Raw genomic sequence first — 26,347 nt, 5'->3', positions numbered from 1 at the left:
CCAAGAATGCTTGGCTTCGACGGAATGCATCCGTCTGCGGGGAATGGCTTTGCTTGTCTTACGAATTGATGTCACGGCAGAGGCAGCACTGTACATGCCGAGTTCAAGTGCCGAAAGCAGCTACATAATCTACGAAAAAAGCCTAGATTGGGTCTTGATCAGAGCTCCTTGAGGAGTTTTCAAGTGTTTTTGTATGGTATGTCGGCTACGTTGGCTATGTAGCTATTTTATTGTCCATCTGGAGAGATTATCACCCTGTAAGTTGCTACCACACAATGACCGGCTTGATCGTCTCGCCAGACTGCATATCACGGATCGCCTGCTCAAAGTCCTCCGCCTTGTAGAATTTGACAATCTTCTGTAGAGGCAGGCTTCCTTCTCGTACCCATTTGACCATCTTAGGTACATAGTCCTTGGGGTTTACGTCTCCCTCCACCACACCCATGTACTGTTTCCCTGCTACCATGAACTCATGAATCGGAATGGTCAACGACCCCGTCTCCGGCGCCGTTCCGACCTGCAGAACCTTGCCTTTGAATGAAGCCATTCGGACACCTTGGGCAATCAGCGCCGGCACACCAGTCGTGTCCAGCACGATGTTCACCCCCAGGTTGTTCGTCGCCGCCAAAACGGCATCCGATACACTCTGCGGATCTGCCGTCGTATCAACCTGCACGACATGCGTGGCACCCAGTTGCTTCGCCAGCTCCAGACGAGAAGCATGTCTCTCTATACCGATGATCTGCGCACAGCCAGCGATCTTCGCACCCATCACCGCACTCAATCCGACGCCTCCAAGCCCCAAGACAGCCACCCGATCCTTCGGCGTCGCCTTTGCTGCGTTCAGAATCGCGCCGCTCCCGGTCTGGATTCCGCAGCCAAGAGGTGACAGCAACTGGAGCTCGGACCTGGTGTCAACGACCCCACGAACATTAACTACTGAGTCTTCGCGGACAATCGAGTAACTCGCGAAACTCGACTGACCGAAGAATCGTCCGTAGATGCTCGGTTCCGTTGCGGTGGATGCCTCCTCGCTGAAGACAAGGTTATCAGGCTCCACCTCGAAGTTTATCGGGTTGAAATTAGCACAATGCGCGGGGTGGCCGGTCTCGCATGACTCGCAGGCCCTGCACGCGGAGAAGGAGAGGATGACTGGGTCACCGATTTGGGCGACCTGCACCCCAGAGCCAACTTCTCGGACATATCCGGCGCCTGTGGTTCACTTAGCTGGTGTGCTTGCGTCAGGAGAGGTGGTATGGTATACCTTCATGGCCCATGATCCGCGGATAGTGCACGCCGAATCCGCTCTCTGCGCCTGCGAAATGCAGGTCTGTCTGGCATATCCCCGATGCGACGATCTCAATTAGCAGTTCTTTTTCTTTCAAAGGACGGAGAGTGAGGTCCTTCAGCTTCCATCCTCCTGTCTTGTAGGAACCGTAGGAGACGATCCCTCGTTTGCGGAGTGGGGGCTGATTGCTTGTCATTTTGGCTTGACGGTGATTAAGATGAAGAGTCTCGTCTCTTTCCTGGAGTTATCCCTCTACTTATACCCCAGATATTGATGGAGGGTGGAGATCCCCGCCCCCAACCCCATCCCGACTCCGACTGCCGACGATGATCAAATGGGATCCACAGCGTCCCATGCCGGGGTATGATTATGATTTATCACATATATGGTGAAAGACGAGTTAATAATACTGGATCTTATTTCAAGGCAGCTTGCAATGATATTGAACCACATCGGATGAAGTATTGGCCTTCATCTGTCGATATAGGTCAGGTCCAGCTCAATTTAACCTCAAACTCCAACGAGGCTGTTGGCCATTTCTAACTGGGATAAAGCAACGGGACCTATCAGGCTAGTCGAAGTCATCACCCTACGTATCGCCATGGTTCTTGGCCAAAGGAGCATACGATCTGCCGAGACTTGAACCCGGCAAACAGCAGATCACTCCGTATTTCGACATATCAGAGACAGTCTTGATCCGCCCAGGCCCTGATATCAGTACCTTTATGGTCAAGGTTAGCCAACCATTGCAGCCCATTCACCAGCCAGGGGTATCATAAATTATGCAGGAGTGGACCACGCGGGGCCACGCAATCAGCCGTACAGTTTTTAGTATGAGCGGCGACTCACTGAAACGGGGCAGGTCTTCAGGTCCAGGGGCTTCTTCCAAGCGGCCAGCAGGGCCGGTCAATCGCGATAATAATTGCAAAAGGTCCCTACAACTCCCAAGACAAGCATCCTACTTCTCCTCTCCTGCTGCCTTTACATCAACGCGGCAGACGGAACAACAGCTACCCGCACCAAATCCACAGACTACGCGTCTCAACGTCCCTGCGCGAAGCACTGCTTCTATTGGGGCGCCTCCTCGCAGACCGGATCGGCTGCGAAGTTGATCCCATCGGGAACGAATGCATCTGTCGCTTGGATCTTCAGCAAACCGCCGACTCGTTCCTCCGCAGATGCGTGAGTGACAACTGTGGCTCACATGCCTTCGATGTTTCCAGCGCCGTCAGCATATACGCCGAGTATTGCACGAGTAATGGTTATACGAGGGCGACGTCCACCACGCAGACGACCGGGACGACTTCATCAGGTACGCCGATCGCCTCTGCGGCCGTAACGGTGAATGTCATGCACGGTGCTGGCGTCTGGGGGACGACGTCTGCGGCCGGCGGTCCTTGGACTAATGTAAGGACGAGGTTGACCGTTGTGTATGCTTTAGTCTCGACATCTCAGGCGACTGCTGCGACGTCCACAAGTGAGAAGGCGTCGGATTGGACGACCGAGTCTACAAGGCAGTCAGTGCCATCGGCAACCCTATCGACAACGACAACCTCACCGACCACTGACTTGGTAACTAGAGAAGGAGACAAGACTGTTGAAGGTGATGGAAGCAAACTAAAAGTAGGAGAAATTGTCGGTATTGTCGTTGGTATTCTTGGCCTCATCGCCACGGCTTTGGGGTCATGGTCTTCATGCAAGACTCTCAAGCAAAGAAAACATCTGGCTGCAAATGCACATAAAGCACCCAACTATTTAAAGCTTTGTTCCTGAATCATTCATCAGAGCATCTGTAGCATGACCTGGATGCATCAATGCGAATCCCAGTCTTCATGCCTTACCAATAAGGCGGAGATCCAAGGGCATGAGTAAGCAATGAGTCATCAATCACATGACTTTTCATCCATCATCATCACCTCCGACGCGCCCGAATTGCCCCATTATTTCCAAAATGTTGGATGCGGCAATTGATGCTGGCAAAATGGGCTCTTAGGCGCGTTCAGCGCAGCCTGCCGGGGTTTAGTCCCATCGGAACAGTCAGGCCCTCGTACCATCCCCTGGGATCTCGGTCACTTTACTCCACCCGCAACACATCACGCAGAAGACCACAGCTCGCCCCAGCACAGAGTCGTGGTGTATTTACATCCGCCATTCCACCTGTCCTGATCCCGCCTGTAATTTTTGTCAGTCTGCTCCTGGGTCTCTGGACATGGAAATGCTTCTGGATCGTCGTCATGCAGGACAAGCTCTTGTATATCTCATGGCTCCCGCCGTTCGCCCGCTCGGAGCAGATATCCGACTACGCAGGCGAGTCGAGGTCCGTCCACTGGGAAGAAAGACGCATCCGAAGTTTGGACGGGACAAAGCTGGCCGTATGCGAAGGGCGGATGCCAGCTCCCGCTCGCAGCGTGGCCCAGAAGCCGCGTGCCCAGGCGCAGGCACATGAGCCGGCACGGAAGAAGCTAGTGGTGATCTGCTACTTCCAGGGAAACGGCGGTTCGACACCCATGCGTTTGCCGCTGCTGTCGCAGTTCCTGCGGGCTATCCACTCGCCAACTGGGGACGTGGACTACATCGTCGTCGCCCTGTCGTATCGCGGGTACTGGAAGTCCTCTGGTCGGGCGAGCCAGATAGGGATCGAGCTCGATGCGGTCGCGTTTCTGCAGTGGGTTGCGGAGACGTACGGCTCTTCGCCTGATGCGGATGTGCAGATGGTGCTCTGGGGTCATAGTCTGGGTACGGCGATTGCGAGCTCTGCGGCGGCGACGTACCTGACCCGGCAGCCAACAACGCGCGGTCCCCCGGCGGTCCCTATTGCCGGGATGATTCTTGAAGCACCGATGTCCAGCACCAAGGACATGTTGATCAGTCTGTATCCGCAAAAGTGGCTGCCGTATCGGTACCTGTGGCCGTTTCTCTGGAACAATTGGAGCAGTGCGGTAGCCCTGGAGCGGATGGCGCGGTGGCGGGATCAAGATCGTGATCCGAGAGAGCATGAGCATGCGGTTCCGCCGATTCTGCTACTTTCCGCGGAGAAGGACGAAGTCATCCCGGTATATGCGGCCGCGGAGCTGGAGCAAGAGGGCAAGAAACTTGGACTGAATGTGGACCGACTGGATGTCTCCGGGGCCATGCACACAGAGATACCGATCAAAGCGGCAGGCAGGCAGGCCATGATTGATTTTATAAAGAGATGTACCTCTTCGTAGAGGGCAGAGGTAGACGACCCAAATGAATTTCGATACATCTATAATAAGTTAAGGATATTCCCGTCTGCTGCTATTAACAGTACCCGGGATAGCCTGTCTAGCCGCGAATATCAATACATCCAGCGCCGAAAGTCCTTTCAACCACCTTTAATGTTTGTTTCCTATCTCTTAGCGAACGCAGATCACAACAGACGGCACCTAGTTTCTAGTCAGTCCGACGAAAAAAACAGAATTCAGCAAATGCAGCCGCTGCCGGAGATAGCCTGTAGCGTCCTTGCCTCCAGCATGACCGCGCGTGTAATGTAAAAAAGCTGGCCGAGACAGCATTTGTCGAGAATGCCCGGGCACTGGCTGTCGAGGATTGTATAATCGTGAAGCCTGGGGATGACTTGTGTTGGCAGGGCTCAGCTAAGTATCGCAATGCCTATGGCTAATCGAGTACTGTCAGGTGAAGTCCGTGGTAAAGTACACGTAATCCTCTCAACTACTAATATAAGAGATGCGGTTTCTAGTATGTACCTCATGCCTATATCTACCTGTACTCTAGACATGCTTTATCTTCTGTATGAGAAAAAAAAAGTGATCCGGCGGTCAGTTCGCATCTAGAGACCATGCCAGACAGACATACAGAACAATGTGACCGACAGCCTAGTCAAACCCGACTCAACGACGCAAGGGATGTTGGAAAGGTCGAAAGGTGATACTAGAGGTGCGCCGCGCCCGAGCCCCAACCTGTCGAAACCAGGTCCCAATGGCCTTCCAAGACACAGTAATGTAGATAAGACTATTCCAGAATCCCTGCAGCGGTAGAGCAAAGCTTGAGGCGCAGCTCAAGCCGAAGATATAGTGGTTCGAGGCGGCAAGCGCATAGACCCGGTTGGCGGAGGAAGGGACCTACATCCTGTCAATAGATTGTAAAGAATGAGAGGGAAGCATGTACCCATGTAACAATCAACGCCGCAAAGAAGAGAACGGCATATTTGTAATACGCTGCCGACGCCGGGGTAGTGGAGGTCTCGGACTGGCCGAGGTCGTAGTTGTAGCGACTGAGTGTAGTCGAGGTCGGAGAGATATTGGAGGAAAGAGAGTCTGCAATACTAGGACGGGCATTTTGGGGACCGTCATCATTTTGAGGAGACCGGACCTCGCGAGAAATAATTCGATGGGATGAAGCAGCAGTAGAAGCCGGACTCCGCTCTCTGTTTGTGAGCCGCTGCAAGCTACCAAGTGGCACTGACCGGGCTGTTCTGTGGAGGTCAACGTCTCCCAACACGGTGATGTCTGTGGCATACTCGGAGACCGGCCAGGCCGTCTTTCGCAGTTCGCGTCGTTGTCGCCGGATGGTCACGCCAACACGGATGTAGATGGCGAGAATGAGCAAGACAATGAACCAGACTGGTCCATAGAATACAGCGATCTGGAGAAAATCCCACCGCAACGAGACCCAGCACCATAACTAATCATGATCAATATCGGCCCTTACGCACTACTGCCACGAGACTCACCACAGACTCCCCGTACACCTTGCCCCTTGACTCAGAGCTGAGAAAGAGATACACAAACGCAGGAATAAATGGCACTCCATAACAGAAGAGCAGATACTTCCACTCGAGCATCCCTAGACGCCTGGTATCGTAATGCTTGAAGATTGCCAGGTACACATTGGAAGCCATGGCGAGTGCCCACAGGGAATCGGCTGGCAAGAACCTTACAGACCAGGATCAGTAAACGAAACTGGCATTACCACGGGTATTGACTGACCACTGAATCATGAACCCCTGGAACTGGCACAGCGCGCCTTGGGTACGACCATGCAGACTGGACTCGGCAATGAGAGTGGCCGAGTTTGACAAGAGATTGCCCCACGAGGCATAGAAGATCAAGCGATTGATCGGTTTGCGAAATGCCGAAGAGCTGATAAAGGTGGCAATCACGACACCCGAGGCAACCACAGACACGCACGAACATACACGCTCGATGGTCGACAGCACATAACGTAATCGGTAAGCGAGCGGATCACGCAACCGAGCGGATCACCAAACGCGTTTTGACTTCTATTTCAAAAGCTGCAGTGCTCAGCCAGCCACTATGCCACCAAAAGCGCGTATAAACTCAAAAAATTCAGTTGAGCAGGAGGGAAGGGTCCTACTTGCAGTATTAGCTTTGAAAAATAAGGAAATTCTCAATATTCGTGAAGCTGCGCGTGTCTATAATGTGCCTTATACTACCCTCCAGCGGCGCCTAAAGGGGCATACTTTTCGAGCTGAATTACGCGCAAATGGCCATAAAATGACTCAGAATGAAGAGGATTCACTTATTAGATGGATTCTATCTATGGATCAACGTGGAGCGGCTCCCCGACCGTCCCATGTACGAGAAATGGCGAATATCCTGCTTGCGCAGCGTGGTTCAACTCCTACCCAGACTGTTGGAGAGAAATGGGTATATAACTTCATTAATCGGCATGATGAGATCAAAACCCGATTCTCTAGGCGCTATAACCACCAGCGTGCTAAATGTGAAGACCCAAAGATTATCCTGGAATGGTTCAATCGTGTCCAGATCACAATAATGCAGCATGGGATTACACTGGAAGATATCTACAACTTTGATGAAACTGGCTTTGCAATGGGCTTAGTAGCTACTGCTAAGGTAGTTACAAGAGCTGAGATGCTTAGTCAGCCCTTCCTTATCCAGCCAGGGAACCGCGAATGGGTTACCTCTATAGAGTGTATTAACTCTACTGGCTGGGTGCTTCCACCATGCATTATCTTCAAGGGAAAGGTCCATATTGAGGGCTGGTATCAAGATACAGCCTTACCAGCAGACTGGCGGATCGAGGTCAGTGAGAATGGATGGACGACTGATCAGATTGGATTACGATGGCTTCAAAAAGTCTTTATTCCTGCTACTACCAGTCGTACAACTGGTAGATATCGACTATTAATTCTTAATGGCCATGGGAGCCATCTAACACCACAGTTTGATCAAATCTGCACTGAGAATGATATTATTCCAATCTGCATGCCTGCACATTCATCACATCTCCTCCAGCCTCTAGATGTTGGCTGTTTCTCTCCTCTTAAGCGTGCGTATGGCCGCTTGATTGAGGATAAGATGCGGCTTGGTTTCAACCATATTGACAAGTTTGATTTCCTTGAGGCCTATCCACAAGCTTATACGGCAATCTTTTCAGCAGATAATATTAAAAGTGGCTTTTCAGCAACTGGATTAATACCACTAAATCCAGATCAGGTGCTCAGTCAGCTTAATATCCAGCTTAGAACACCTACACCACCAGGCAGCTGATCAACTAATTCTGTCCCAAAAACACCTTACAATCTCAAGCAGCTGAAGAAGCAGGAAACTACGCTTAAGAAGCTACTTAGGGAGCGTACATACAGCCCTCCTACCCCTACAAAGGCTGTGCTAGGTCAGATTATCAAGGGGTGTGAGATGGCAATGAATAACGCTGCCCTTCTTGCAAAGGAAAATCATGATCTACGTGCTGCACATGAAAAGCACCTTCAAAAGCAGAAGCGATCTAGGCGGCAGATAGAAACTGCAGTGGGATTATCTATCCAGGAAGGGCAGGAGATCATTCAACGCAGGGATCAGGCTGCTGAAGCTATCCTAACTATCCCTCCAGAGCAGGTAGTAGATACAGAACAACGCCCTCAACGGGCACCCCCACGCTGCAGTGACTGCCATATTCTAGGCCATAGGCGATTGCAATGTCCGCAGCGCAAGAATAACTAGATTTAGTAATAAAATCATGTTTTAGGGGTTCAAAATAGCCTCCAATTTCGGCCGCGGCCAAATTCTATGGTATGGTGATCCGCTCGGTTGCGTGATCCGCTCGCTTACCGATTACGTTACTGCTGATGCTGACTCAGCTGCTTGCTGTATTGGTACCCTGAACTCAGCGTCGTCATGGCCTATCGACACTGGCTGGGTTGCGCCACACTGCAGAACATGAATCGGCGAGTCACCACCGATAGGCCGATCTCTGGAAGGCTTCAGCTTCGGATAGCTCAGATAGCTTGGCCTTTCTGACGGGAGACATACAAGCTGGCTCAAGTCTTGTACACTTGTCATCCTTGTAGAATTACTGTACTATTGCAGATCCATTGTCATCCATTGTCAGACGGCTGTCCGGATCAGCGGAATGCTGGTTGAGTTTTCTCGGCTAGTCCCGTACAATCCACTGTCTGTTGATAGACCAATGCAAGTCGTTCATCAGGGAATATGTTCCTGAATGATAGCAAATAGACACAGAGGAGGTAGTAGTGATAAACTATGTTACTCTAGCGAGAGAGAGATGAGGTCTGGACTTCTTGTCCCTCCATACGGGGATATTATAGGGTGATGATGCGTCGATTACATGTCCGTCTCCACCACTTCGAATGCGTCATGCTTCGGGGTTTGCACCCTGTTGTTCCCCGAATTCGGATCCAGGTTGCAGATCATCCCTTGTCTGCGTGGAATGCTCCACTTGTGCCTCTTTAGGGAAAAGAAATAAAGAAGTCGTTGTCGCATTTCGTGAACTCATGCATTCTACGGAGTGTCTGTCACCATAGTTTGGTCGTAACGCTTCCGACTTAGATTCCGCGCTTCATTGAACCTATAATGATGGAAACCAGAAAGGATAAGATGATATTTGGTCCCGCTCTGCGCTGTAGACGTTCGCTCGTGATGTCCTGGGAGGATCGATATATTCACAAGGATGCCGCCATTCCTATCGGTGAGGAGGGTTCGTTCCTGCCGATGACTTAAAACGCCTTGGAATTATGGTATCAAGTTTGTGGGATATCGGTTTGTGCTGGGTACAGAAAGTCCTATATCATGCGATGATTGGAAAGAGGATAAATGTATCAGACAAATGGATTATCATCTCAATGGCTCCATATATCACCCGCGATCAATGGTGATGCTTAAGCACTACATAATTTCCAGAATTGGCTTCGACTCGCAAACATTTCCCCGGGGTGGCCTGCCTTTAGAATACGCCCCTTGTCGAGGACTACCACCAAATCACCACCAGAATAGTTCTCAGGCGATGCGCAACAGTGATCATCGTCTTACTCGCAAACTCCTCCCGGACAACCGGCTGCATAACCTCATCGGTTCTCCTACGCAATTGCATCAGGAGTACTTGGACCGATATGTCAAAGTCCACATCTGGGACTGCGGTGCCATTTACAGCGTATCCTAGATGAGGTCAGATGTAATGATTCCCAATGATATGGATGAAGGAATTGGTACCTTGTGCCTAGGGATTCAGGTATCCCAGATTATCCTTCACTTTTCATCGTCTTCTTCAGGGACCTTGTGATGTGAGACGCTCTCTCCGTTGACGGGGCAGGGAGCCCTGACTGAACCCAACCATTGAGCTGCTAATTACCTTTTTCGGAGGGATGGAAGATATGTAAGCACTCTTGATTCTATCTAATGACAGCCATCAGCCATTGAGAACAGCATGCAGCGTGGGTATGCGAGGAAGCCTTGCCAGACATGGCTGTTCGTGAAGATATGGATGATTGTTATTTCCACGCTTCGACAGACTATCCACAAAGCCGTCAGTGGTGTGTAAGTTTGTCTCTTAGGGCCATTTAAACCTGGGCAGCATCTCACTCAAAATAGTAGAAATTTCTATCACCTCTGTGGTCGGGAATTGGGCGGCTCGGGCGCCAACCCCTGATATCGTCTATGGCCCGATGATACTAGAAGAATCGCACCCTTCTTCCAATGGCGAGGATTCCATAGGCGGGGCGCTGAGGGCCGCGGCAGTTCAAATGTTCCATGCTGAGGTATCTCCGGAGCTGGGCTTTTCAGTCTGCTCAAACCGATAGGTTGCCTTCGCCATCTGGATTCTTACACTGCGTGATGAGAAAGGAACGTCGTGTTCTTCCTGCCACTGCGAGGGTATAGAAGTCTGAAAAGCCCCTGGGCCCTCCGGTATAAGTGTGCATTGCCTGGAGCTGGGTAATGAACTCATTAACGGGGTCCAAAAACCCAGTTTAAGATGAAGTTCCAGACTCCATTGGCCTCGCGTTCGTTACTGTGCAAGTGCAGCCGGCGTATCTCGGAAGCGATTGCAGGGACTTCCACGTTCTAATGTTGATCAGTTATCAGAAATCAAGTTCTAGTCTGAATTGGCAACATACGGTAGTTCCTGGATCAACCGGGTCGGGTCACTGTGCAGCCATAGTGCTTTTGTCTAGAGTGTCTTGATCTTATGAAGGGATGTCTCAAAATAGATAGGACGTGGATGAAGCAGGAAACATCCAACCCAGATATAAACTATTGATGTGTTGGACTGGTGTAATATAGGAGTAGACATGAAAAATGAGAAGTGAATATCGAATATTAATACTGAGAAGTGAATATCACCCTGCTAGCAAGCTACGGCAGTAGACGCGCCAACTTCATCAAAATTTGCCCCGTACAAATGGAACATGGATGACGCGTGGACGTGCTTACATTGTTCTACGCAATGTTTATATCTCCTTCCTTGCTGGCTTCCACTTCTACAGTAACCTGTGGCGGATGGGCACCCTAAACGTGGACCAGAACGCGAGAGTTGCGATCATCAAGGGCGGCCGGTCAGTCGATAGTCTGACTCCCAGCGACTACAGTGTCTGGGACGTTACCGGGCGGCAAGCCTGACTAAATCCTACTGACTAGGAGTAAGGCACGGCAGATGCGAAACATATTACGAGCTTCTCGCCTACCTAATGGCATCAAGATGCAGGTCCCCGTGGCGATATCGCAGCATGTCGGTGCAGGCGTTTTGCCCGAGGGCTGGGATTCTAGGCGCGCCGACAGCAGCAAATGAAAGCGGAAAAAGGGCCAGAGCCTCTAGACTGCTATATGCAGATCGTGCTCGAACCCTGAAGCGGATCAACGGGATCAAGGAAGAGTTTGCCCATCTATTGAATAGGCCATTGGTTGGGATGTGGAAGCTCTTGTTATGTACATGGGAATGTGCTCGTAGCTGTGGATATCAGAAAATCCACTGCTGGGTGGATAGAATGATGTTTAGTGGATATCATTTCCTTTCGGTGTGCTTGGGTGTAACTGTGTAAAAGCGTACTGCATACCTGAGCCTGTTTCTCTTCCTAAAATACAGTGTCCAAGGTCGATAGAAATTGTATATATACATTTACATACATCTGTGCGGACAGGCGGATGAGGGCAGATGTCCGGCCATACATTTCTGGCGCGTCACCAAAAGTCCTTGAATCTCCACTAATCCAAGACAGTTCTGATCAATATCATAGTCGTAAGAATTCTTGTGCGAAATGTGTTGATCTTCGTGGATCGTGCCTGAAAAGCATTGGCAGATGCCAAGTCCAAGAATACGAGGGAGAATTCTTTGAAAATGAAGATCTTCCCCCTCCATCGCTGATCAAATTTTCAAAACGTCGACTCCCAGAAAAAGGCTTCCACCATGTTCGCAGCAGCAAACCAAGAAGATAGTCTGAAAGACCTCAGCCGTGCAGCAGAGTCATTCTGGGAGAGAGAACATTTGGTGCAAGCCGAGGAAACCGCACGGCGTGCCCTGGACGGGCAAAAACAGCTTCTTGGGGATGGCCATCGCGAAACATTGACCACAGCCACTACATTGGCAGGGATCCTAAAGCAGCAGGACCGCGACGATGAAGCTGCAATATTTTACGAAAACATCCTGCAAACAGCTGACGAGGTCCTCGGCGGCGAGGACCTTGTTACCTTGCGAGTCCTCAATGACTTCGGGTTACTTTTACAGAAACAAAGGAAGTATGACGCTGCGCGTCGGATGCATGAACAAGCCGTGAGGGCGTATGTTGCGCATTACGGCGAAGAACACAGTTCCAGCATTAGCAGCATGACGAATCTGGCGCGAGTGATGAAGGCTCAACGTGACTACGAGGAGGCAGAAGACCTATTTCGACATGGACTGGCGCTCCGCGAGGAGCTGCTGGGAGTCACGCATCCGGAAACCATGGATAGTGTACGTTTCTTGGGTAAAGCAGGCGGAATCACTGGTCAGAGAGACCGCCGGTCGACAGCTGGCACTGATGGGAGGAAATAGTCCAGACCTGCTACAGTGTATGAGCAGTTTTGCAATACTCATGCTGGACCATGGTCGCACGGATGCTACCGTCGAAATCGCCAAGCGAGCAGTCGAGACTCGAAAACACTGGAAGGATAAGCATTCCCTAGATACTGTAGATCCCAACACGCTCACGTCATTGAACAACCTGGCAGGCGTGCTACAGAGTTGCGGCCACCATTACTCCGCCGAGGAAATCCACCGAGAGGTCCTCGAGGGATCACGTTTGGTCCTGGGACCCGATCATCCCAATACCCTATCAACGTGCAGTAATTTGGCCCAGGTACTAGAGAAGCGCGGTGCATTCGCCGAGGCAGATGACCTGAAACGACAGGCGTATCAGGGACGAGTCAGGGTACTAGGTCCTGAACATTCCAGGACAATCGCTAGCATGGCGGACCTGGTGGATGTGCTGGTATGGCAGGAAAAGTGCGGTGAGGCAACAGAACTGAACATTTCTCTGGTCGATGTGAAGCGGAAGGTGTTGGGTGCCGATGACCCCTCGACGCTGTGGAGTATGTGTACTCTTGGAATGCTTTATGAACGCCAGGGAGACTTGCGGGCTGCGCGGGACACGTTCGACACTGCATTTGCGGCGGCCAAGACGGTCTGCCCACCAGATCACTCTGTCCGCAGGTCATGCGAAGCCGGATGGTACAGACTAAAAGACGTTGAAGACACTCGGGACTAGCTCACTGGAGGCATTGCGTACAGCTCCTGTCTTGATACTATATCCTCCGATCAGCATGTTAGATCTCCTATTCCTGCAATTGGTCCTTATATACAATTGCACAATCTCAGCCATCTCATCGTAAGCTCCCTTCACCACGCCATGCTATCGGTCGCCCCGTTCTTCCTGCAGTAGTAATGCCATTCATCTCCCCCCATGTGCTGCTTCTCCGTTTCACAATAGCGAAGGACGTTATTGCCAACCTTGGTTGTGCAATCCGGATGAGTGTTGACTATGGATGACTGTTAACTCTGATGACTTCTGTTCTTTGGAGAACTCGACAGGTACTTAAAGGGTCAGCGGATGAACCAGGATGGATCACCGCCGTGCTCGATTATCAACAAAGCTGTCTGGATTTGATATGGCATCGCCGTATGGATTCCATAGAGTCCGAAAATTGCCCCTCTGGGTTCAGCGAGCATTAGGACATTCGCTCACCGTTGTCAACAATGAGATGCAACGGTATGGTACCTTGCAGATCGTTGGTTGATAGCGATGTGACGAGTAGATACTTGCTTGTTTTTCTTTGTCCAATGACCGCAGTGACACTGCCCCGAGTAAGGAACCTGCATTGACAACTAGCGTGGGAATATCAAACAAGAGCCGTTGGGCCATGGGGTCTATCGCCATTTGAGCGCCATGACTGCCTTGGACTCTGAAAACAGTTAAGGTGGTCAGAATGGCGGTATTCGTCTTTATTCCCTAGGACACACCATCCAACCAATAGCTTCCAGATGATCAGATCCCGGTCCCGGCAGTATCCCACGCTTATGCCCGTTCACAAAGACTGGCAAATCGGCTGCCTTGACCACCTGAGCATCCGCCGGGACTTTTCCGTATTCCGGCCTGGTGATGCGTGCCGTCGGTCTTTTCGCTCAGCTCTTATTTCTTCCTGCCTGTGCTATCCACGAGCTCAGCGTTGCCTGCCGGGAAACAGGATCGGCTTCTCTGCTTTCATGTCTACCGGAATTTGACCAGATAAGACTTCTATCGGTTCTATTCAATGGTACAATATCAGTGGGGTTCGTTCGGGGCTCCACCCCCGGAATCCTCCCCGCACAATCCGGGGTCGGCCCATCCATGGCTTCTGGAAGGGGAACAAGAAGGCAGAGAGAATTCAGCGGGAAACCCCGTTTTTTATTAATACATTAGAAGTTGTTAAACCATCATATCCGTGGCACAGATCGTGCCATTTGCACCCTCATGAGATTCCGGGGGAGGTGGAGAGAAACCTTACAAGGCCATCGTGGGCCTTCTCCTCTTCTTGCTTCCGGCGGGGATTCGATCAACATCCCATCGCCTTTATAACGCCCCGTTTCCCCAGATCGTCAAGCACACTAGAGCTCTTATCTCCACTCACTGGAACTATTAATCTTATCGGTGATTATCGCACTCAGAAACCGCCATCATGGGCAACGAGACGGTCGTCCCGTCCGAGAACGAGCTGAAGAACTTCAACCCTGGCAACCCCGATGTGGTCGAGCTCATCCGTTATGCGCAGGAGAGTGATGCTGCTGATCGCTTACTGACCGTGAGACAAGCTCTGTCAAAGTACAAAAAGGCCGTCTTCTGGGCCATGTTCCTCTCGACCAGTTTGATTATGGAAGGATATGACCTGGTCATTGTCAGTACTTCTCTCCTGACGAGGGAGAGAGTCATAACTAAAAGTAAAGTTTGACAGATCACCTCTTTCTACGGCCAATCCCAATTCATCGAACGATTCGGCGAGTTCTCAGACAAAGCAGGTAAAAAGGTTATCACAGCAGCATGGCAGTCGGGATTGTCAAACTCGTCCATGGTAGGACAGCTGACCGGGTTACTCCTCAACGCTTACTCTCAGGACCGGTTCGGCTGTCGACCAACAATGATGTTCTTCATGGCCTGGATGGCGCTTATGATTTTCATCCCGGTTTTTGCGCCGTCGTTGCCGATCCTGGCCTGGGGTGAGGCGATGTGTGGCGTCTCGTGGGGAGTTTTCCAGGTCCGTCTTTCTGCTCTGTTGCATGCATAGTATTAACTCCTTGAATAGACCCTCTCGACTACGTATGCTTCCGAAGTCGTCCCCACGGTCCTACGGCCGTACGTCACAGCCTATGTCTGCATGTGCTGGGGTGCTGGTATCCTCCTGTCGTCCGGTGTGGTTCGTGCCGTCGCTGGCATCGACGGAGATCTAGGCTGGCGGCTACCGTTTGTTTTGCAGTGGGTCTGGCCGATCCCCCTGTTTATCGGAGCGTACCTGGCTCCTGAGTCGCCTTGGAATGCCGTCCGACGGGGCAAGGTCGACCTGGCGAGAAAGAGCTTGAGACGCCTGCGACAGGACACACCGGACAAAGAGCGAGAGGTCGAGGCGACGCTGGCGTACATCCAGCATACCACCAAGCTGGAGCAAGCGGAGACGGAAAATGCAAGTTTCCTGGAATGCTTCAAGGGGACGAACCTGCGGCGAACGGAAATTGTACATTCTCTCATTACTATGTCCAACGGCGCCTAGTGCTAACCAGTCTACTAGAATTGCGTCGTCTGGGCGGCTCAAACCCTCAGCGGCAATGCCATCCTCGGGTACTCGGTCGTTTTTCTCGAAGCGGCTGGGTTTACGGAGCTGCAAGCCTTCGATGTCAACATCTCCCTTTCCGCATGCTACATCGTCGGCGGCGTCATCTGCTGGCTTCTCTTCCCGCACTTCGGACGCGCAACCATCTACATGAGCGGGTTGTCGTTCATGTTTGCTTGTATGGTGATCATTGGCGGTCTTGGCTTCGCAGAGGGCAACAAGGGCGCACAGCTGGCCATCGGCATCCTCCTGGTGATTTGCACTCTCTGCAATATGATTACCGTCGGACCGGTCTGCTACCCCATCGTTGCAGAAACGCCTTCGGGGCGATTGAGATATAAGACTATTGTGATTGGGAGATTTGTGTACAACCTGACGGGTATTTTCAGTAACTCGCTTACGCCGCGGATGATTGCTGCTTCTTGTGAGTTGCACCACTCTTTAGTGTACCGAAATCGCTGACCGTGGACGTCGTAGCATGGAACTGGGGAGCCAAAACAGGTCTGTTCTATGCGGGCACCAACCTTCTCTGCAACGTCTGGTGTTGGTTCCGCCTTCCTGAGACGAAGGACCGCACTTTCGGAGAGATTGACTTGCTCTTCCACCACCACGTCCATGCAAGAAAGTTCAAGCATACCAAGGTTGATCGTAAGTTGCTCCTCGTCTACTCCGGGTCTTCTATTCTAACATAGTGGACAGAGTTTGCCCATCAGCGGGAGTACATATCAAAGGAGGAGGAGGGAAATATGGGAACGGCGGAGCATATTGCTTAAATAGCTATTCCTTGAGCTGCCATGTTGTGGTAGAGCGCGTCTCTGGTAGGTATAGCTCTTCAAGAATGTTAGGAAGCTGTGCGATAGTATCTGTGGTCCTTCCAAGATTCCATTCCTTGTCGCATCGCGGGAAGACAAAATTCTGTCTGGATCACTACTTTGACTGCATCCAGGTCCTGGTGTGCATCCTGACGCAGGCAAGCTGCAGATGCGACACAGTCTGCGGTGATACATAATACAAGCTATGTATGGCCGGATTACGGTTAGTCAATGTCTCAATCTTACTATATACCTGGTTTTGTTGATCAGCAAGACTAGTGAGTAGGCTAGGAACGGTCATAGTAAGCAATGCCTGTTACTGATCAAGGGTTTGCTAGTAAGCTTATATGAGAGTAAGGACGTTTCAAGCTTCTGAATTTAGGGATTCTCATAGCAGACGTGAGACGTGGCTCAACTGTACGCCATTACGGAATGTGAGCAACCTGCTGTGTCTGCCGAGCTGGCCAAGTTAGTGGTACAATGGCAACGCTTTGTATACCAATCATAGGCAGACAGAGATTTTCATCGATTGTGTGTACATGGCGCCTGATAAATTATCACGCCCTTGCAGTGTGACAGACCCGTGTTTGCCATGTGCAACGTCGTGGGAATTGCACAATCCAATCCAAGAAGCTTTAAGACTGAGGAGTTTCGGATGGATCCTGGACACGATCATGCAGCCATAAGAAGTCCTACTGTTCGTAATACTCGCAGCCGTGCATCTCAGACATACTCTTATCAGCCCTCGAAACCATCTACCTCCATCCACTAAGCCGCATCCCCGGCCCAAAATGGCGGATCGTATTTCCACTCCTGCAACACCTTGCAGCCTCCGCGGAAGACTAGACCTAGACCTCCGTTCCTGGCATGAGAAGTACGACGGCGTCGTGCGCCCGGGCCCAGACGAAGTCACCTTCATCACCGCCCAAGCCTGGAAGGATATTTACGGCCATGGCCACCTTCAGCTCCCGAAAGTGCAAATCTCCACCATCAACGGCAAGAACATCTTCGCCACCAATGACGTAGACCATGCTCGTTTCCGGAAGGCGCTCTCGCACGCGTTCTCAGCCAAAGGGCTGCAGGCACAGGAGTGCCTCGTCACACGGTACATCGATAAACGGATCGAGCGACTGAAGGGGTTCACGGAGTCAGGGACGGCGGCGGATATGGGCAAGTGGTAGAATCTGGCGACATTCGACCTCATCGGAGATGTGGCCTTTGGCGAGCCGTTTGGAGGGTTGGATGGCGACGATGGTTGAGTTTGTGTCTGCGTACTCATCTCCCAGGAATTTCCACCAAGCCGACCGATCTATCCCTGAGCGATGGCTGCCCCAGGTGATCGAGAACCCTGCCTCGCCCTTCTTTTTGGATAATCGCGCCGTCTTTCAGCCATTCTCGATCAGGCCACGGAATTGCCTCGGCAGGAACCTGGCGTACACTGAGATGCGGATGATCCTTGCACGGGGGCTTTGGACTTTTGGCTGCTCTGTGAAGAGAGTCGTGACTGGACGGATAGGGGCCCATTGATGTGCAAGCTTACCATGCGAGACGATCATGGCGATTGTCAAGGAGGTCACTGAGATGAGATGAGCTGAGTTGAGTTGAGATGAGATCGTACCGCATATCCTTCAAGTCGTCCAGGAGTTGATCTGGCACATCCGCAGTTCTGTATGATAATTTTCCTGGCTGATTTCGAAGCGATAGGGATAGTGAAGATGCTTCTGTTTCCATCGACAACCGGTTCCGGATCAAGGTGATTTGGAGGTGATTGGGACTCGTGTCTGAGAGGGCCATCGCTGCGGCAAAGGGTATCAGACATAAGTGTCACATAGTCTACGAGAACAGATTTAGTGGATGTACCGCTTTGTCTGTGACAGAAAATGGAGGTCAGCGAATTACAACAATCGCTCTGACAGAGGTTCACGCAGCAGTGGGATATTGATGCCTGTGGTCAGCAAGGTCTTCACTTCACAAGACCACCTTCAGCTCGAAATCAACAAATGCTATTTCGACTGGAGGTCCGATTGACTTGTGTCAAATTAGCTGTAGTCCACGTTGTCCTCAGGGTCTTCCACGTTCTTTGCCTCTGGCGACGTGGGGGTGAGGAGATTCAGGAGAGGCTGGTGCATTGCCAAAGCGCTAGCGAATCCAATGAGACGGGGTAGGACTGTCGAATAACAAGACGAAAGTCACAGACCAGCCATCGGGTCCGAGAAATCAAGTCCGTTGACGGGATCGAGGGAATGAACGACCGGTCCATCAGTGCCAGGCAAGGAGGCTCAATGCAACAGCTTCAAGGTTAAGTGGATCGAGACCAGACTGGTGCCAATCGATTGCACAGGCATTTAAGGGGTGGTCCCTTTTCCTGTGACTCTCCACATATAGCCTACAGCTGTCTTCCTGGTCAGCTTGTCTGCAGCTGGTCCAGTAGTCGCCTAAATCGGAGTCTGCCTGATTGTATCCAATCTGGCCACCGAGAATGCCACAGAAGGTGTCCGAGTCAGCTGTTCTGTTCTGGTAGCCTAAAAGCAGCTCCACTCAACTAACTACCGGCCACCAGTAGCTCCCCGTCACTTTTGGCCCCAAGCGGTCATGCTTGTGGATTCTCCAGCCTCGCCTGCACTGCGTCGGTCACGGGTTCCCGGCCCTCCTCCTCATCGGGCCAGACTCTCGAGTGATATGCGACTTAGACCCTGACCGAGACCCAACCGATCATGCAACCAGGTAAGGTAACGATCGCAGGACCACATGGTTGAAAGTTAGCATGCTCAACGAGCGGGCACTAGCAATGTTCGCTTCATCTACCGTGTCGCCACTAGGCAGAGGGTAAAGTCTACATGCAATCAGCTAGAAGCCCAAGATTTTGCCATGGACTTGCACCTTGCCTGTGCCGGCATAACGGCCCGTGGTGAGCAAGGCTCATTACAAAACTTTCATTTCAACTTTGAGCAATGACGGTGGAGTCATGCTTGAGATTCCAACCGTGGCGTAAAATCTATTGATGTATGGCTGGGATCCGCGTTGGGGGGGAGCTAGGGCCCTGTTCATATTACTGCTGACTCGCATTTGACCAGTGTGTAGCCAATCTTTGGCTATCCCATGGCAAGTACCGATCAGGAGATAGTAAAACAGAGGATGGAACCTTGACTGTTTCAAATTGAGAGGAGTGGCCTCCTTCTGGCTGAAAGAATCTGCGTCCTATTAGATAATGCCGTATTAGCCAGGACTGAATCGCCTTGAGGTCGCGTGACAAGTAGAAGCCATGACAGGTCGCAGCAGACTGTTGAATTCAGAATTCAACTGGAGAACGACCCAGGGGTGCGACTAGGACTTCACTCAAGTAAACCTCGGCTGAAGACACGCTTAGCTGACACATTAATGGCGGATGGCACCAGGACAGAAAACGAGCCCAACTGCGCCAACCAACCAAAGAATGCGGGATTCAAGCTCAATCCGGAGCCCTAACCAAAAACGTGTCTCACTGCGCGAGTTTATCCTGAAGATCCGATCTTTTACCCGGGAAGACCACACGAGGCGGGTGGAACCAACGGCCCAGCGCAAAAAAAGGCCAAGTCCCCGGACGCGGAGAAAGACATTCAGTCTGGTTTCGTCAGGGATCAGACCGTTGTCCTGATCAGTAGAGAACATATGGCATACACGCGGATTGTAGGAAGGAGAACATCACAAACACATCTCGATCTCAGTAACAGCTCAACCATAGGCAGACTGAGCAGACCGACCAGACAGCCCAACATGAGAAAGAAAACGGCCCGTCCAGCCGAACAACTGTCGACGCAAGCGAGACGCCAAGCGCTCTGGCCGTGATGTTAGCTTGTCCAGACGCTCCTTGGCTTGCTGCGTCAATCCAATCACTGCATGGGCACTGCTGGCCTAGTCCCGTCTGATCACAGTCGGCAACACCCCATTTTTATCCAGTTCGTTCTCGCTGGCCCCTAGGCAAGGTAGTCTCCGGCTCAATTCATCACGCCAATCATTCAAGTCACCTGGTGGCGTCCATCTTTTTCCCTTCAGCCCTTTGGTCGTGCGTTGTTTCGTCTCCAAGCTTTGACCAAGCCGGGTCAAAGGCCGAATGCTCCATCCTCCTGTTTCGCCCCAGATTCAGTGCTATAATATGTAGCGACTACCCCGCCATTTTCGGTCGCTCTTGATCAGTCCTCTTGTGTTCGTCCCAGAGGTGCATTTGCTTGCAACACTGTCACAATGGTTCAGATCGCCAGTATCGGCGCCAAGGGCGCGCAGGAGAAGGTGCAGATCGCCCAGGCTGAGGCTCCCCAGTTCGAGAAAGTCGACTGGAAAAGAGAGCCTCACCTGCGCAAGCTGTACATGCTATCGGCGGCGCTGATGGTTGCTTCGGCCACCACGGGTTACGATGGGTATGTACTCTGCTGTGGAGAAAGATCTGCAGGACTAATTGCGGTCGTATAGTATGCTTGTCAATACTTCGCAGATGATGGACAACTGGACCCTTTTCTTCTCCCCCAGGGTGAAGGAGAGCAACTGGCTGGGTCTCCTGGTCAACATGTTCAATATTGGTGCCATTCTCAGTTACTTCATCACGTATGTTCTCCAGTAGCCCCCTGGCCACTGCGCCAAGGCGATTCTAAGTTTCTAACGGCGACCTCCAGCCCCTACGTTGCTGATCACTTGGGCCGGAAAATCGCCATCATCACGGGATGCTGCTTCATGGTCGTCGGAGGTGTCATCGGCTGTGCTTCCAACGGATACAACATGTACATCGCTTCTCGGTTCATCCTGGGTTTCGGCAACGGCCTGGCCCAGATGTGCTCGCCCCTGCTGCTGGTCGAGATTGTTCATCCCCAGCACCGTGGTCCTGTTACCACCATCTATAACTGTCTTTGGAACGCCGGTGCGCTGCTCGTCTCCGTCATTGGATGGGGTACCTCGTACGTCGCGAGCGAGTGGTCCTGGCGGTCCATCACCTTGCTGCAGATCGTTCCCTCGGTCATCCAGCTCATGTTTATCTACTGTAAGTCATCCTCTGGTACCCGCGTGGTTCCTAGTGTAGTGGCTAATCGGAGCGGCCCCAAAGGGATCCCCGAATCTCCCCGTTTCCTCATCAACAAGGAGCGCCACGACGAGGCCCTCGCTGTTCTCACCAAGTACCACGGTGGTGGCGATGTGCTCAACACCGTCGTGCAGTTCGAATACCGTGAGATCAAGGAGACTATCCGTCTGGAGAAGGAGGCCGGTTCGAAGAGCAGCTACATTGACTTCTTCCGCACCAAGGGTAACCTCTGGCGTCTGGCGATTATCGTCTCGCTGGGTATTATCTCGCAGTACTCGGGTAATGCTCTGTTCTCCAACTACATGAATCAGATCTACGAGGGGGCCGGCATCACCAGCCAGAACCAGAAGTTGGCCCTGAGCACCGGCAAGACCATGCTTGATATCATTGTCACGGTCGCCGCCGCCTTGCAGGTCGACAAATTCGGTCGTCGTCCTCTGTTCCTGACTGCGATTTCTGGTAGGTCTCTCCCTTCCTTGAAAACTCGTCCTTTCCGTCGTCGACACTAACCCCGTCGCAGGCATGGTCGGCTCCTTCGTGTGCTGGACCATCACCGGTGCCGTCTATGAAAATTCCGGCGAGACCAACAGCGGCTCTGGCTACGCGCAGGTTGTCTTTATCTGGATCTTCGGCATCTTCTACGACATTGGTTTCTCCGGTCTGCTGGTCGCCTACGCCCTCGAGGTCCTCCCCTTCCAGCTCCGTGCCAAGGGTATGATGATCATGAACCTCACCGTCCAGGCCATTCTTGCCCTGGGTAACCAGACCAACATGCTCGCCTGGAACAACCTGCCCCACCACTGGAACTTTATGCTTTTCTACACCCTCTGGAACTTCTGCGAACTGGTCTTCGTCTATTTCTTCTACGTCGAGACCAAGGGCAACACCCTTGAGGAGGTGGCGCGCATCTTCGACGGCGACGACGCCATTGCGCATATTGACCTGCAGCAGGTCGAGAAAGAGATCGAGGCCGAGGCGACGTACCACGAGACTGTTCCTAACAAGTCGGCTGCTTGATCTCTCTCTTTGACAAGTTATGTCTAATGCAGTGGATGTGGTGTTGGTGTGTTTTTAGCTATATTTTATACTCTAATACCGAAGTCTGTCTTCAAGTAATTCATCCGTCTTTTTCTCTCCGTATTCTTGCTGTGGCCAGTGCAGTCTTGCGCGTATAGACTTCGTCAGTGCCTTCGTCCCCAAATGAGGTCATGGATAGTCACCATTTGCTCATCACACTCTATACCAGTCCCGATATCGATCCATCAGTATATAGTAAGTTCGTGGCATAAACAATCTCACAGCCAGCAGATTCATCTCCACGAACATTGGGTCTCGTCGCTGAGGCTCATTATCTGCCCAACAAGTGTGTGATGTGTGTCCTGAAGAATGTTTGCCCAGCAACGGACTTTTCTTTCTTTGCCGACGTAGCAGAATCCACCCCTGCGCATGGAAGTGTGGCTTTGGGGTCAACAGCCCACCTCGTGGCTACAGAATGGGGACTCCGATGGGTGCAATATTATCCTCCAACGGGGACAAGCACGAGCCCGAAGACAGACATCATGCTTCATTTTGAGACAATGAACATTTCTTCACATTGCACACCACCGGATACCGGGCCGGCTCTGAACCCGATTACTGCACTTCTGCCAACCTAGCCAAGGGCGAGGAAATGGCCGTCAGCGACCTACCCAAGGCCTGAAGGTGATGTTCTTTCGGACGATGAATGCGAGTACTTTGAGTTGAGCTAAAGTGGGATGTCAAGAGCTTCCAGGTGATAGAGTTCGAGCCTGACACAACTCGAGAAGATTTGTAGGAGGCTTGGTATGCCACTAGATCAACTGCGTTGAGGGATCTGTGCTGATCATTGAACCAGGTTCGCTTCACAATAGAGAGCTTCTAGAACGGGATCGATTGGAATGCCTGAACAATTTGTGAAACCACTATGATATAAACTTTGATAAGCCCTGCCAGTCTGCCAGTACTGGTCAGAGCGGCCGTGGCTGTTATTAGCTTTGGTGCATTCTAATTCAGCACATGGGCGTTGAGGGCACTCTATATTGCACACCATGCAGCTAGGGGAATTGAAATTCCGCGACACGAATCAATCATCTTCTGCATGTCCTTTTGCAGTGATTATCCAGTAAGTGCCTGAACAATTTGTGAACCCACTATGATAATCAACATAGGCCGAGAGGATATCCGCTAATATTCCCTCTAATCACAGCTCGCAAAATGATGAAATAGACCGCCACTACTGCAACCTAACGAATGGAGATCTTCTCAATACTCGCAGAGCTCTTCAAGGATCAAAACGGATCCACATAGATTTTCTGTAGTGTTACATGGTGCAGAACGACCCCGGTCTCCATGACGAATCGCGGGGAAAATCCGGAGAGTACCCTATATCTAAGGAGTTACTCTCCGGCGGGGTGAATATCAACCTAGCCACACTATGGACAGAACAGATGAAATTGCCTGATGCAGTTTACTGACTCTTGAAGCATCATATAAATACGCCCTCGACTACACCATGAGGATTATACACGGCAAACCTCCGCGATAACGCACCGCCAACATGGTGAGGATCTTCTCCAAGCTGCTCACGGCCCTTGTAGGGCTGCTAGCTCTAGTTCCCGCTACTTCTGCCTTTACCAACCCCATCCGCAACCCAGGAGGAAGTGATCCGTTCATGGTGTACACTGGCGGGTACTACTACCTGATGACCACGACATGGACCGACGTGCAGATGGCACGCGCAACCACCATCGAGGGTCTCAAGACCGCCCCAAAGAAAGTAGTCTATTCCACCTCGACTGCCTCGCGATGCTGCAACGTCTGGGCTCCCGAGGTCCACTACCTCGGCGGCAAGTGGTACATCTACTATACGGCCGGCCAGACAACCGATCTCGACGGCCAACGACTGCACGTTCTGACCGGTAAGACACCATCACTGGTGCGCGTCCAAAGCTAAAGGTTACAGGCGGCGCCACTCCCTGGGATACCTTCACCTACACCGGCCAACTAACAACCGAATGGGCCATCGACGCCTCCGTCCTCCGCACCAACGCATACGGCAACTTCCTCATGTTCTCCTGCTTCCACGGCGTACCTTACCAGTCCATCTGCCTGCAGCAGCTGGGCACGGACTACGTCTCCCTCACCGGCGACATCCACGTCATCTCGCAGCCCACCCTGGATTTTGAGAAGCACGGCACCCCCGTCAATGAAGGGCCCGTCGCACTCTACTTCAACGGGGTCACATACATTGCCTACTCGGCGTCGTATTGCTGGACTCCCTACTACTGTCTCGGTCTGCTGACCTGGGACGGCCAAACCAACCCCACGTCCGCGAGCGCCTGGAAAAAGCACAATGGGTGTGTGCTGTCCTCGGCGAACGGAAACTATGGCACGGGTCACAACTCGTTCTTCCAGAGCCCGGATACCTCGCAGACGTGGATCGCGTACCATGCGACGAACAACAGTGCGGGTGCTTGTGACAATTCTCGGTACACGATGGTTCAGCCGCTTGGGACGCATAGCGACGGGAGCCCGAATTTCGGCACGTCGCAGCCTTTTAGTCATGTGTTCAGTGAGCCGAGTGGGAATTAAGCTGGGAGGATGACATGTTAACGAAGGCACGGTGTGTAAAAGGGCTGTTTCTTCAAGGCTAGGGGGTGATTTGTATCTATTGGTATGACGGCATGATTTGTGATCCCGAGAGCTATCCGTCAGAGAGCACAATATGTTCGTATCTCGCACTGCACCGTCGAAGCAATCTACTCTGGGAAGTGGTAATCAGGAGCACCTCGCCGAACGTTGTACTTTTCGAATTGCAACTGCACCTCCATATTCTCAATCAACTCCGGGAACTCTCTTAGAGAGGATATATAATGCAAACCTGAACATGAGGCACGATTCCCGGCTGGGAATGGCTGGTGACCATGGCCATGCTGCGACCAACCACTATGTCTAAGCCCTCTGTTGAATCACCGAGAACCTTGCCCGGTTGAAACGTACGTAATGTTCAGCTAGAAAAATGGAAACTGTTGACTGGCAAAAAGGATGCCACATGGTGAATATACTACTTGAGAAGTGTATATGGTAATTCTGCAGATTACTGGAGAATGGAGGATTTTACCCTAGAGCTTCTCACTGCTTCTTAGCATTCCCTAACTAATGTCATGAGGAAAGGGGCCTATCAACCAAGGCTTTGAGGTGTCTTCATGAGTAAAGCCAGCAATGCTTGGAAGGGTGATGAAACCACGCTGTAGAATCCCCATATCGAAGCAGAGTAGATACGAACACATCTCGGACTTTAAGCAGGGAAACTACATGCGATGCCTTAGGAGCTTGGTTATGTATATATGGTAAGCTTTCTATATCACATGCTTAGTTGTTTGGTAATGATTATATTGTATTAAGTTCTCTGTTTAGTGCGGTTGTCCATGATGAAATAATTGGAGCGTACATCTTTCTATAAACGTACTATTATAGACTTCATAGCGTGCTAGACTTTTAGTATAAATGATATGCATGTCATTTGACGAGTGTGGTTATACTCGCACCAATGTCACTATCACCTATACTCATGACTTTAATGTGCATTTTCCTC

The 26,347-nt window shown here is 51.5% G+C and overlaps 12 protein-coding genes across 12 annotated transcripts; 9 read left to right on the top strand and 3 right to left on the bottom strand.

The window, feature by feature from the left end:
* Positions 1 to 56: 56 nt before the first annotated feature.
* Positions 57 to 1,648, bottom strand: AFUA_3G01780 (NAD(P)-dependent alcohol dehydrogenase). Its single transcript, XM_743406.2, has 2 exons — positions 1,265 to 1,648; positions 57 to 1,212 (listed from the first exon to the last, which is right to left on the bottom strand). Exons 1-2 carry the CDS (start codon positions 1,482 to 1,484, stop codon positions 266 to 268), a joined length of 1,167 nt encoding a protein of 388 aa, XP_748499.1. The 5' UTR covers positions 1,485 to 1,648; the 3' UTR covers positions 57 to 265.
* A 767-nt stretch (positions 1,649 to 2,415) lies between these two features.
* On the top strand, positions 2,416 to 3,061 carry AFUA_3G01770 (uncharacterized protein; the record flags this gene model as incomplete). Its single annotated transcript, XM_743405.1, has 2 exons — positions 2,416 to 2,470; positions 2,601 to 3,061. 2 exons carry the CDS (start codon positions 2,416 to 2,418, stop codon positions 3,059 to 3,061), a joined length of 516 nt encoding a protein of 171 aa, XP_748498.1.
* Positions 3,062 to 3,211: 150 nt separating this feature from the next.
* Positions 3,212 to 4,648, top strand: AFUA_3G01760 (alpha/beta hydrolase family protein). Its single transcript, XM_743404.2, has one exon. It carries the CDS (start codon positions 3,247 to 3,249, stop codon positions 4,495 to 4,497), a length of 1,251 nt encoding a protein of 416 aa, XP_748497.1. The 5' UTR covers positions 3,212 to 3,246; the 3' UTR covers positions 4,498 to 4,648.
* Positions 4,649 to 4,850: 202 nt separating this feature from the next.
* On the bottom strand, positions 4,851 to 6,491 carry gprL (G protein coupled receptor family protein). The gene is made up of 6 exons (XM_743403.2): positions 6,432 to 6,491; positions 6,259 to 6,411; positions 6,003 to 6,204; positions 5,438 to 5,953; positions 5,230 to 5,391; positions 4,851 to 5,040 (listed from the first exon to the last, which is right to left on the bottom strand). The coding sequence occupies exons 1-6, from the start codon at positions 6,488 to 6,490 to the stop codon at positions 4,978 to 4,980; spliced, it is 1,155 nt and encodes a 384-aa protein (XP_748496.1). The 5' UTR covers position 6,491; the 3' UTR covers positions 4,851 to 4,977.
* A 385-nt stretch (positions 6,492 to 6,876) lies between these two features.
* On the top strand, positions 6,877 to 8,281 carry AFUA_3G01740 (uncharacterized protein; the record flags this gene model as incomplete). The annotated part of the gene is made up of 2 exons (XM_077804282.1): positions 6,877 to 7,643; positions 8,242 to 8,281. The coding sequence occupies 2 exons, from the start codon at positions 6,877 to 6,879 to the stop codon at positions 8,279 to 8,281; spliced, it is 807 nt and encodes a 268-aa protein (XP_077660439.1).
* An 845-nt stretch (positions 8,282 to 9,126) lies between these two features.
* AFUA_3G01730 (uncharacterized protein) lies at positions 9,127 to 9,428 on the top strand (the record flags this gene model as incomplete). The annotated part of the gene is made up of 2 exons (XM_743401.1): positions 9,127 to 9,250; positions 9,376 to 9,428. 2 exons carry the CDS (start codon positions 9,127 to 9,129, stop codon positions 9,426 to 9,428), a joined length of 177 nt encoding a protein of 58 aa, XP_748494.1.
* A 92-nt stretch (positions 9,429 to 9,520) lies between these two features.
* On the bottom strand, positions 9,521 to 10,301 carry AFUA_3G01720 (uncharacterized protein; the record flags this gene model as incomplete). Its single annotated transcript, XM_743400.1, has 2 exons — positions 9,521 to 9,616; positions 10,236 to 10,301. 2 exons carry the CDS (start codon positions 10,299 to 10,301, stop codon positions 9,521 to 9,523), a joined length of 162 nt encoding a protein of 53 aa, XP_748493.1.
* Positions 10,302 to 11,950: 1,649 nt separating this feature from the next.
* On the top strand, positions 11,951 to 13,286 carry AFUA_3G01710 (TPR domain protein; the record flags this gene model as incomplete). Its single annotated transcript, XM_743399.1, has 2 exons — positions 11,951 to 12,493; positions 12,516 to 13,286. 2 exons carry the CDS (start codon positions 11,951 to 11,953, stop codon positions 13,284 to 13,286), a joined length of 1,314 nt encoding a protein of 437 aa, XP_748492.1.
* Positions 13,287 to 13,310: 24 nt separating this feature from the next.
* On the top strand, positions 13,311 to 16,946 carry AFUA_3G01700 (putative MFS alpha-glucoside transporter). Its single transcript, XM_743398.2, has 6 exons — positions 13,311 to 14,949; positions 15,007 to 15,306; positions 15,355 to 15,780; positions 15,835 to 16,300; positions 16,354 to 16,524; positions 16,576 to 16,946. The coding sequence occupies exons 1-6, from the start codon at positions 14,734 to 14,736 to the stop codon at positions 16,647 to 16,649; spliced, it is 1,653 nt and encodes a 550-aa protein (XP_748491.1). The 5' UTR covers positions 13,311 to 14,733; the 3' UTR covers positions 16,650 to 16,946.
* A 96-nt stretch (positions 16,947 to 17,042) lies between these two features.
* AFUA_3G01690 (putative sterigmatocystin biosynthesis cytochrome P450 monooxygenase) lies at positions 17,043 to 19,145 on the top strand. The gene has a single exon (XM_077804281.1). It carries the CDS (start codon positions 17,480 to 17,482, stop codon positions 17,867 to 17,869), a length of 390 nt encoding a protein of 129 aa, XP_077659894.1. The 5' UTR covers positions 17,043 to 17,479; the 3' UTR covers positions 17,870 to 19,145.
* A 1,341-nt stretch (positions 19,146 to 20,486) lies between these two features.
* Positions 20,487 to 22,875, top strand: AFUA_3G01670 (putative MFS hexose transporter). The gene is made up of 4 exons (XM_743395.2): positions 20,487 to 21,082; positions 21,192 to 21,266; positions 21,335 to 22,194; positions 22,256 to 22,875. Exons 1-4 carry the CDS (start codon positions 20,910 to 20,912, stop codon positions 22,750 to 22,752), a joined length of 1,605 nt encoding a protein of 534 aa, XP_748488.1. The 5' UTR covers positions 20,487 to 20,909; the 3' UTR covers positions 22,753 to 22,875.
* A 1,435-nt stretch (positions 22,876 to 24,310) lies between these two features.
* AFUA_3G01660 (glycoside hydrolase family 43 protein) lies at positions 24,311 to 25,507 on the top strand (the record flags this gene model as incomplete). Its single annotated transcript, XM_743394.2, has 2 exons — positions 24,311 to 24,671; positions 24,716 to 25,507. 2 exons carry the CDS (start codon positions 24,311 to 24,313, stop codon positions 25,342 to 25,344), a joined length of 990 nt encoding a protein of 329 aa, XP_748487.1. The 3' UTR covers positions 25,345 to 25,507.
* Positions 25,508 to 26,347: the final 840 nt, after the last annotated feature.

This window comes from Aspergillus fumigatus, chromosome 3, assembly GCF_000002655.1.
Source record: "Aspergillus fumigatus Af293 chromosome 3, whole genome shotgun sequence".
In the NCBI taxonomy this organism is placed as follows: domain Eukaryota; kingdom Fungi; phylum Ascomycota; class Eurotiomycetes; order Eurotiales; family Aspergillaceae; genus Aspergillus; species Aspergillus fumigatus.
Note: the sequence above shows the minus strand (reverse complement) of the source record. Positions and strands in the feature narration are given on the sequence as shown.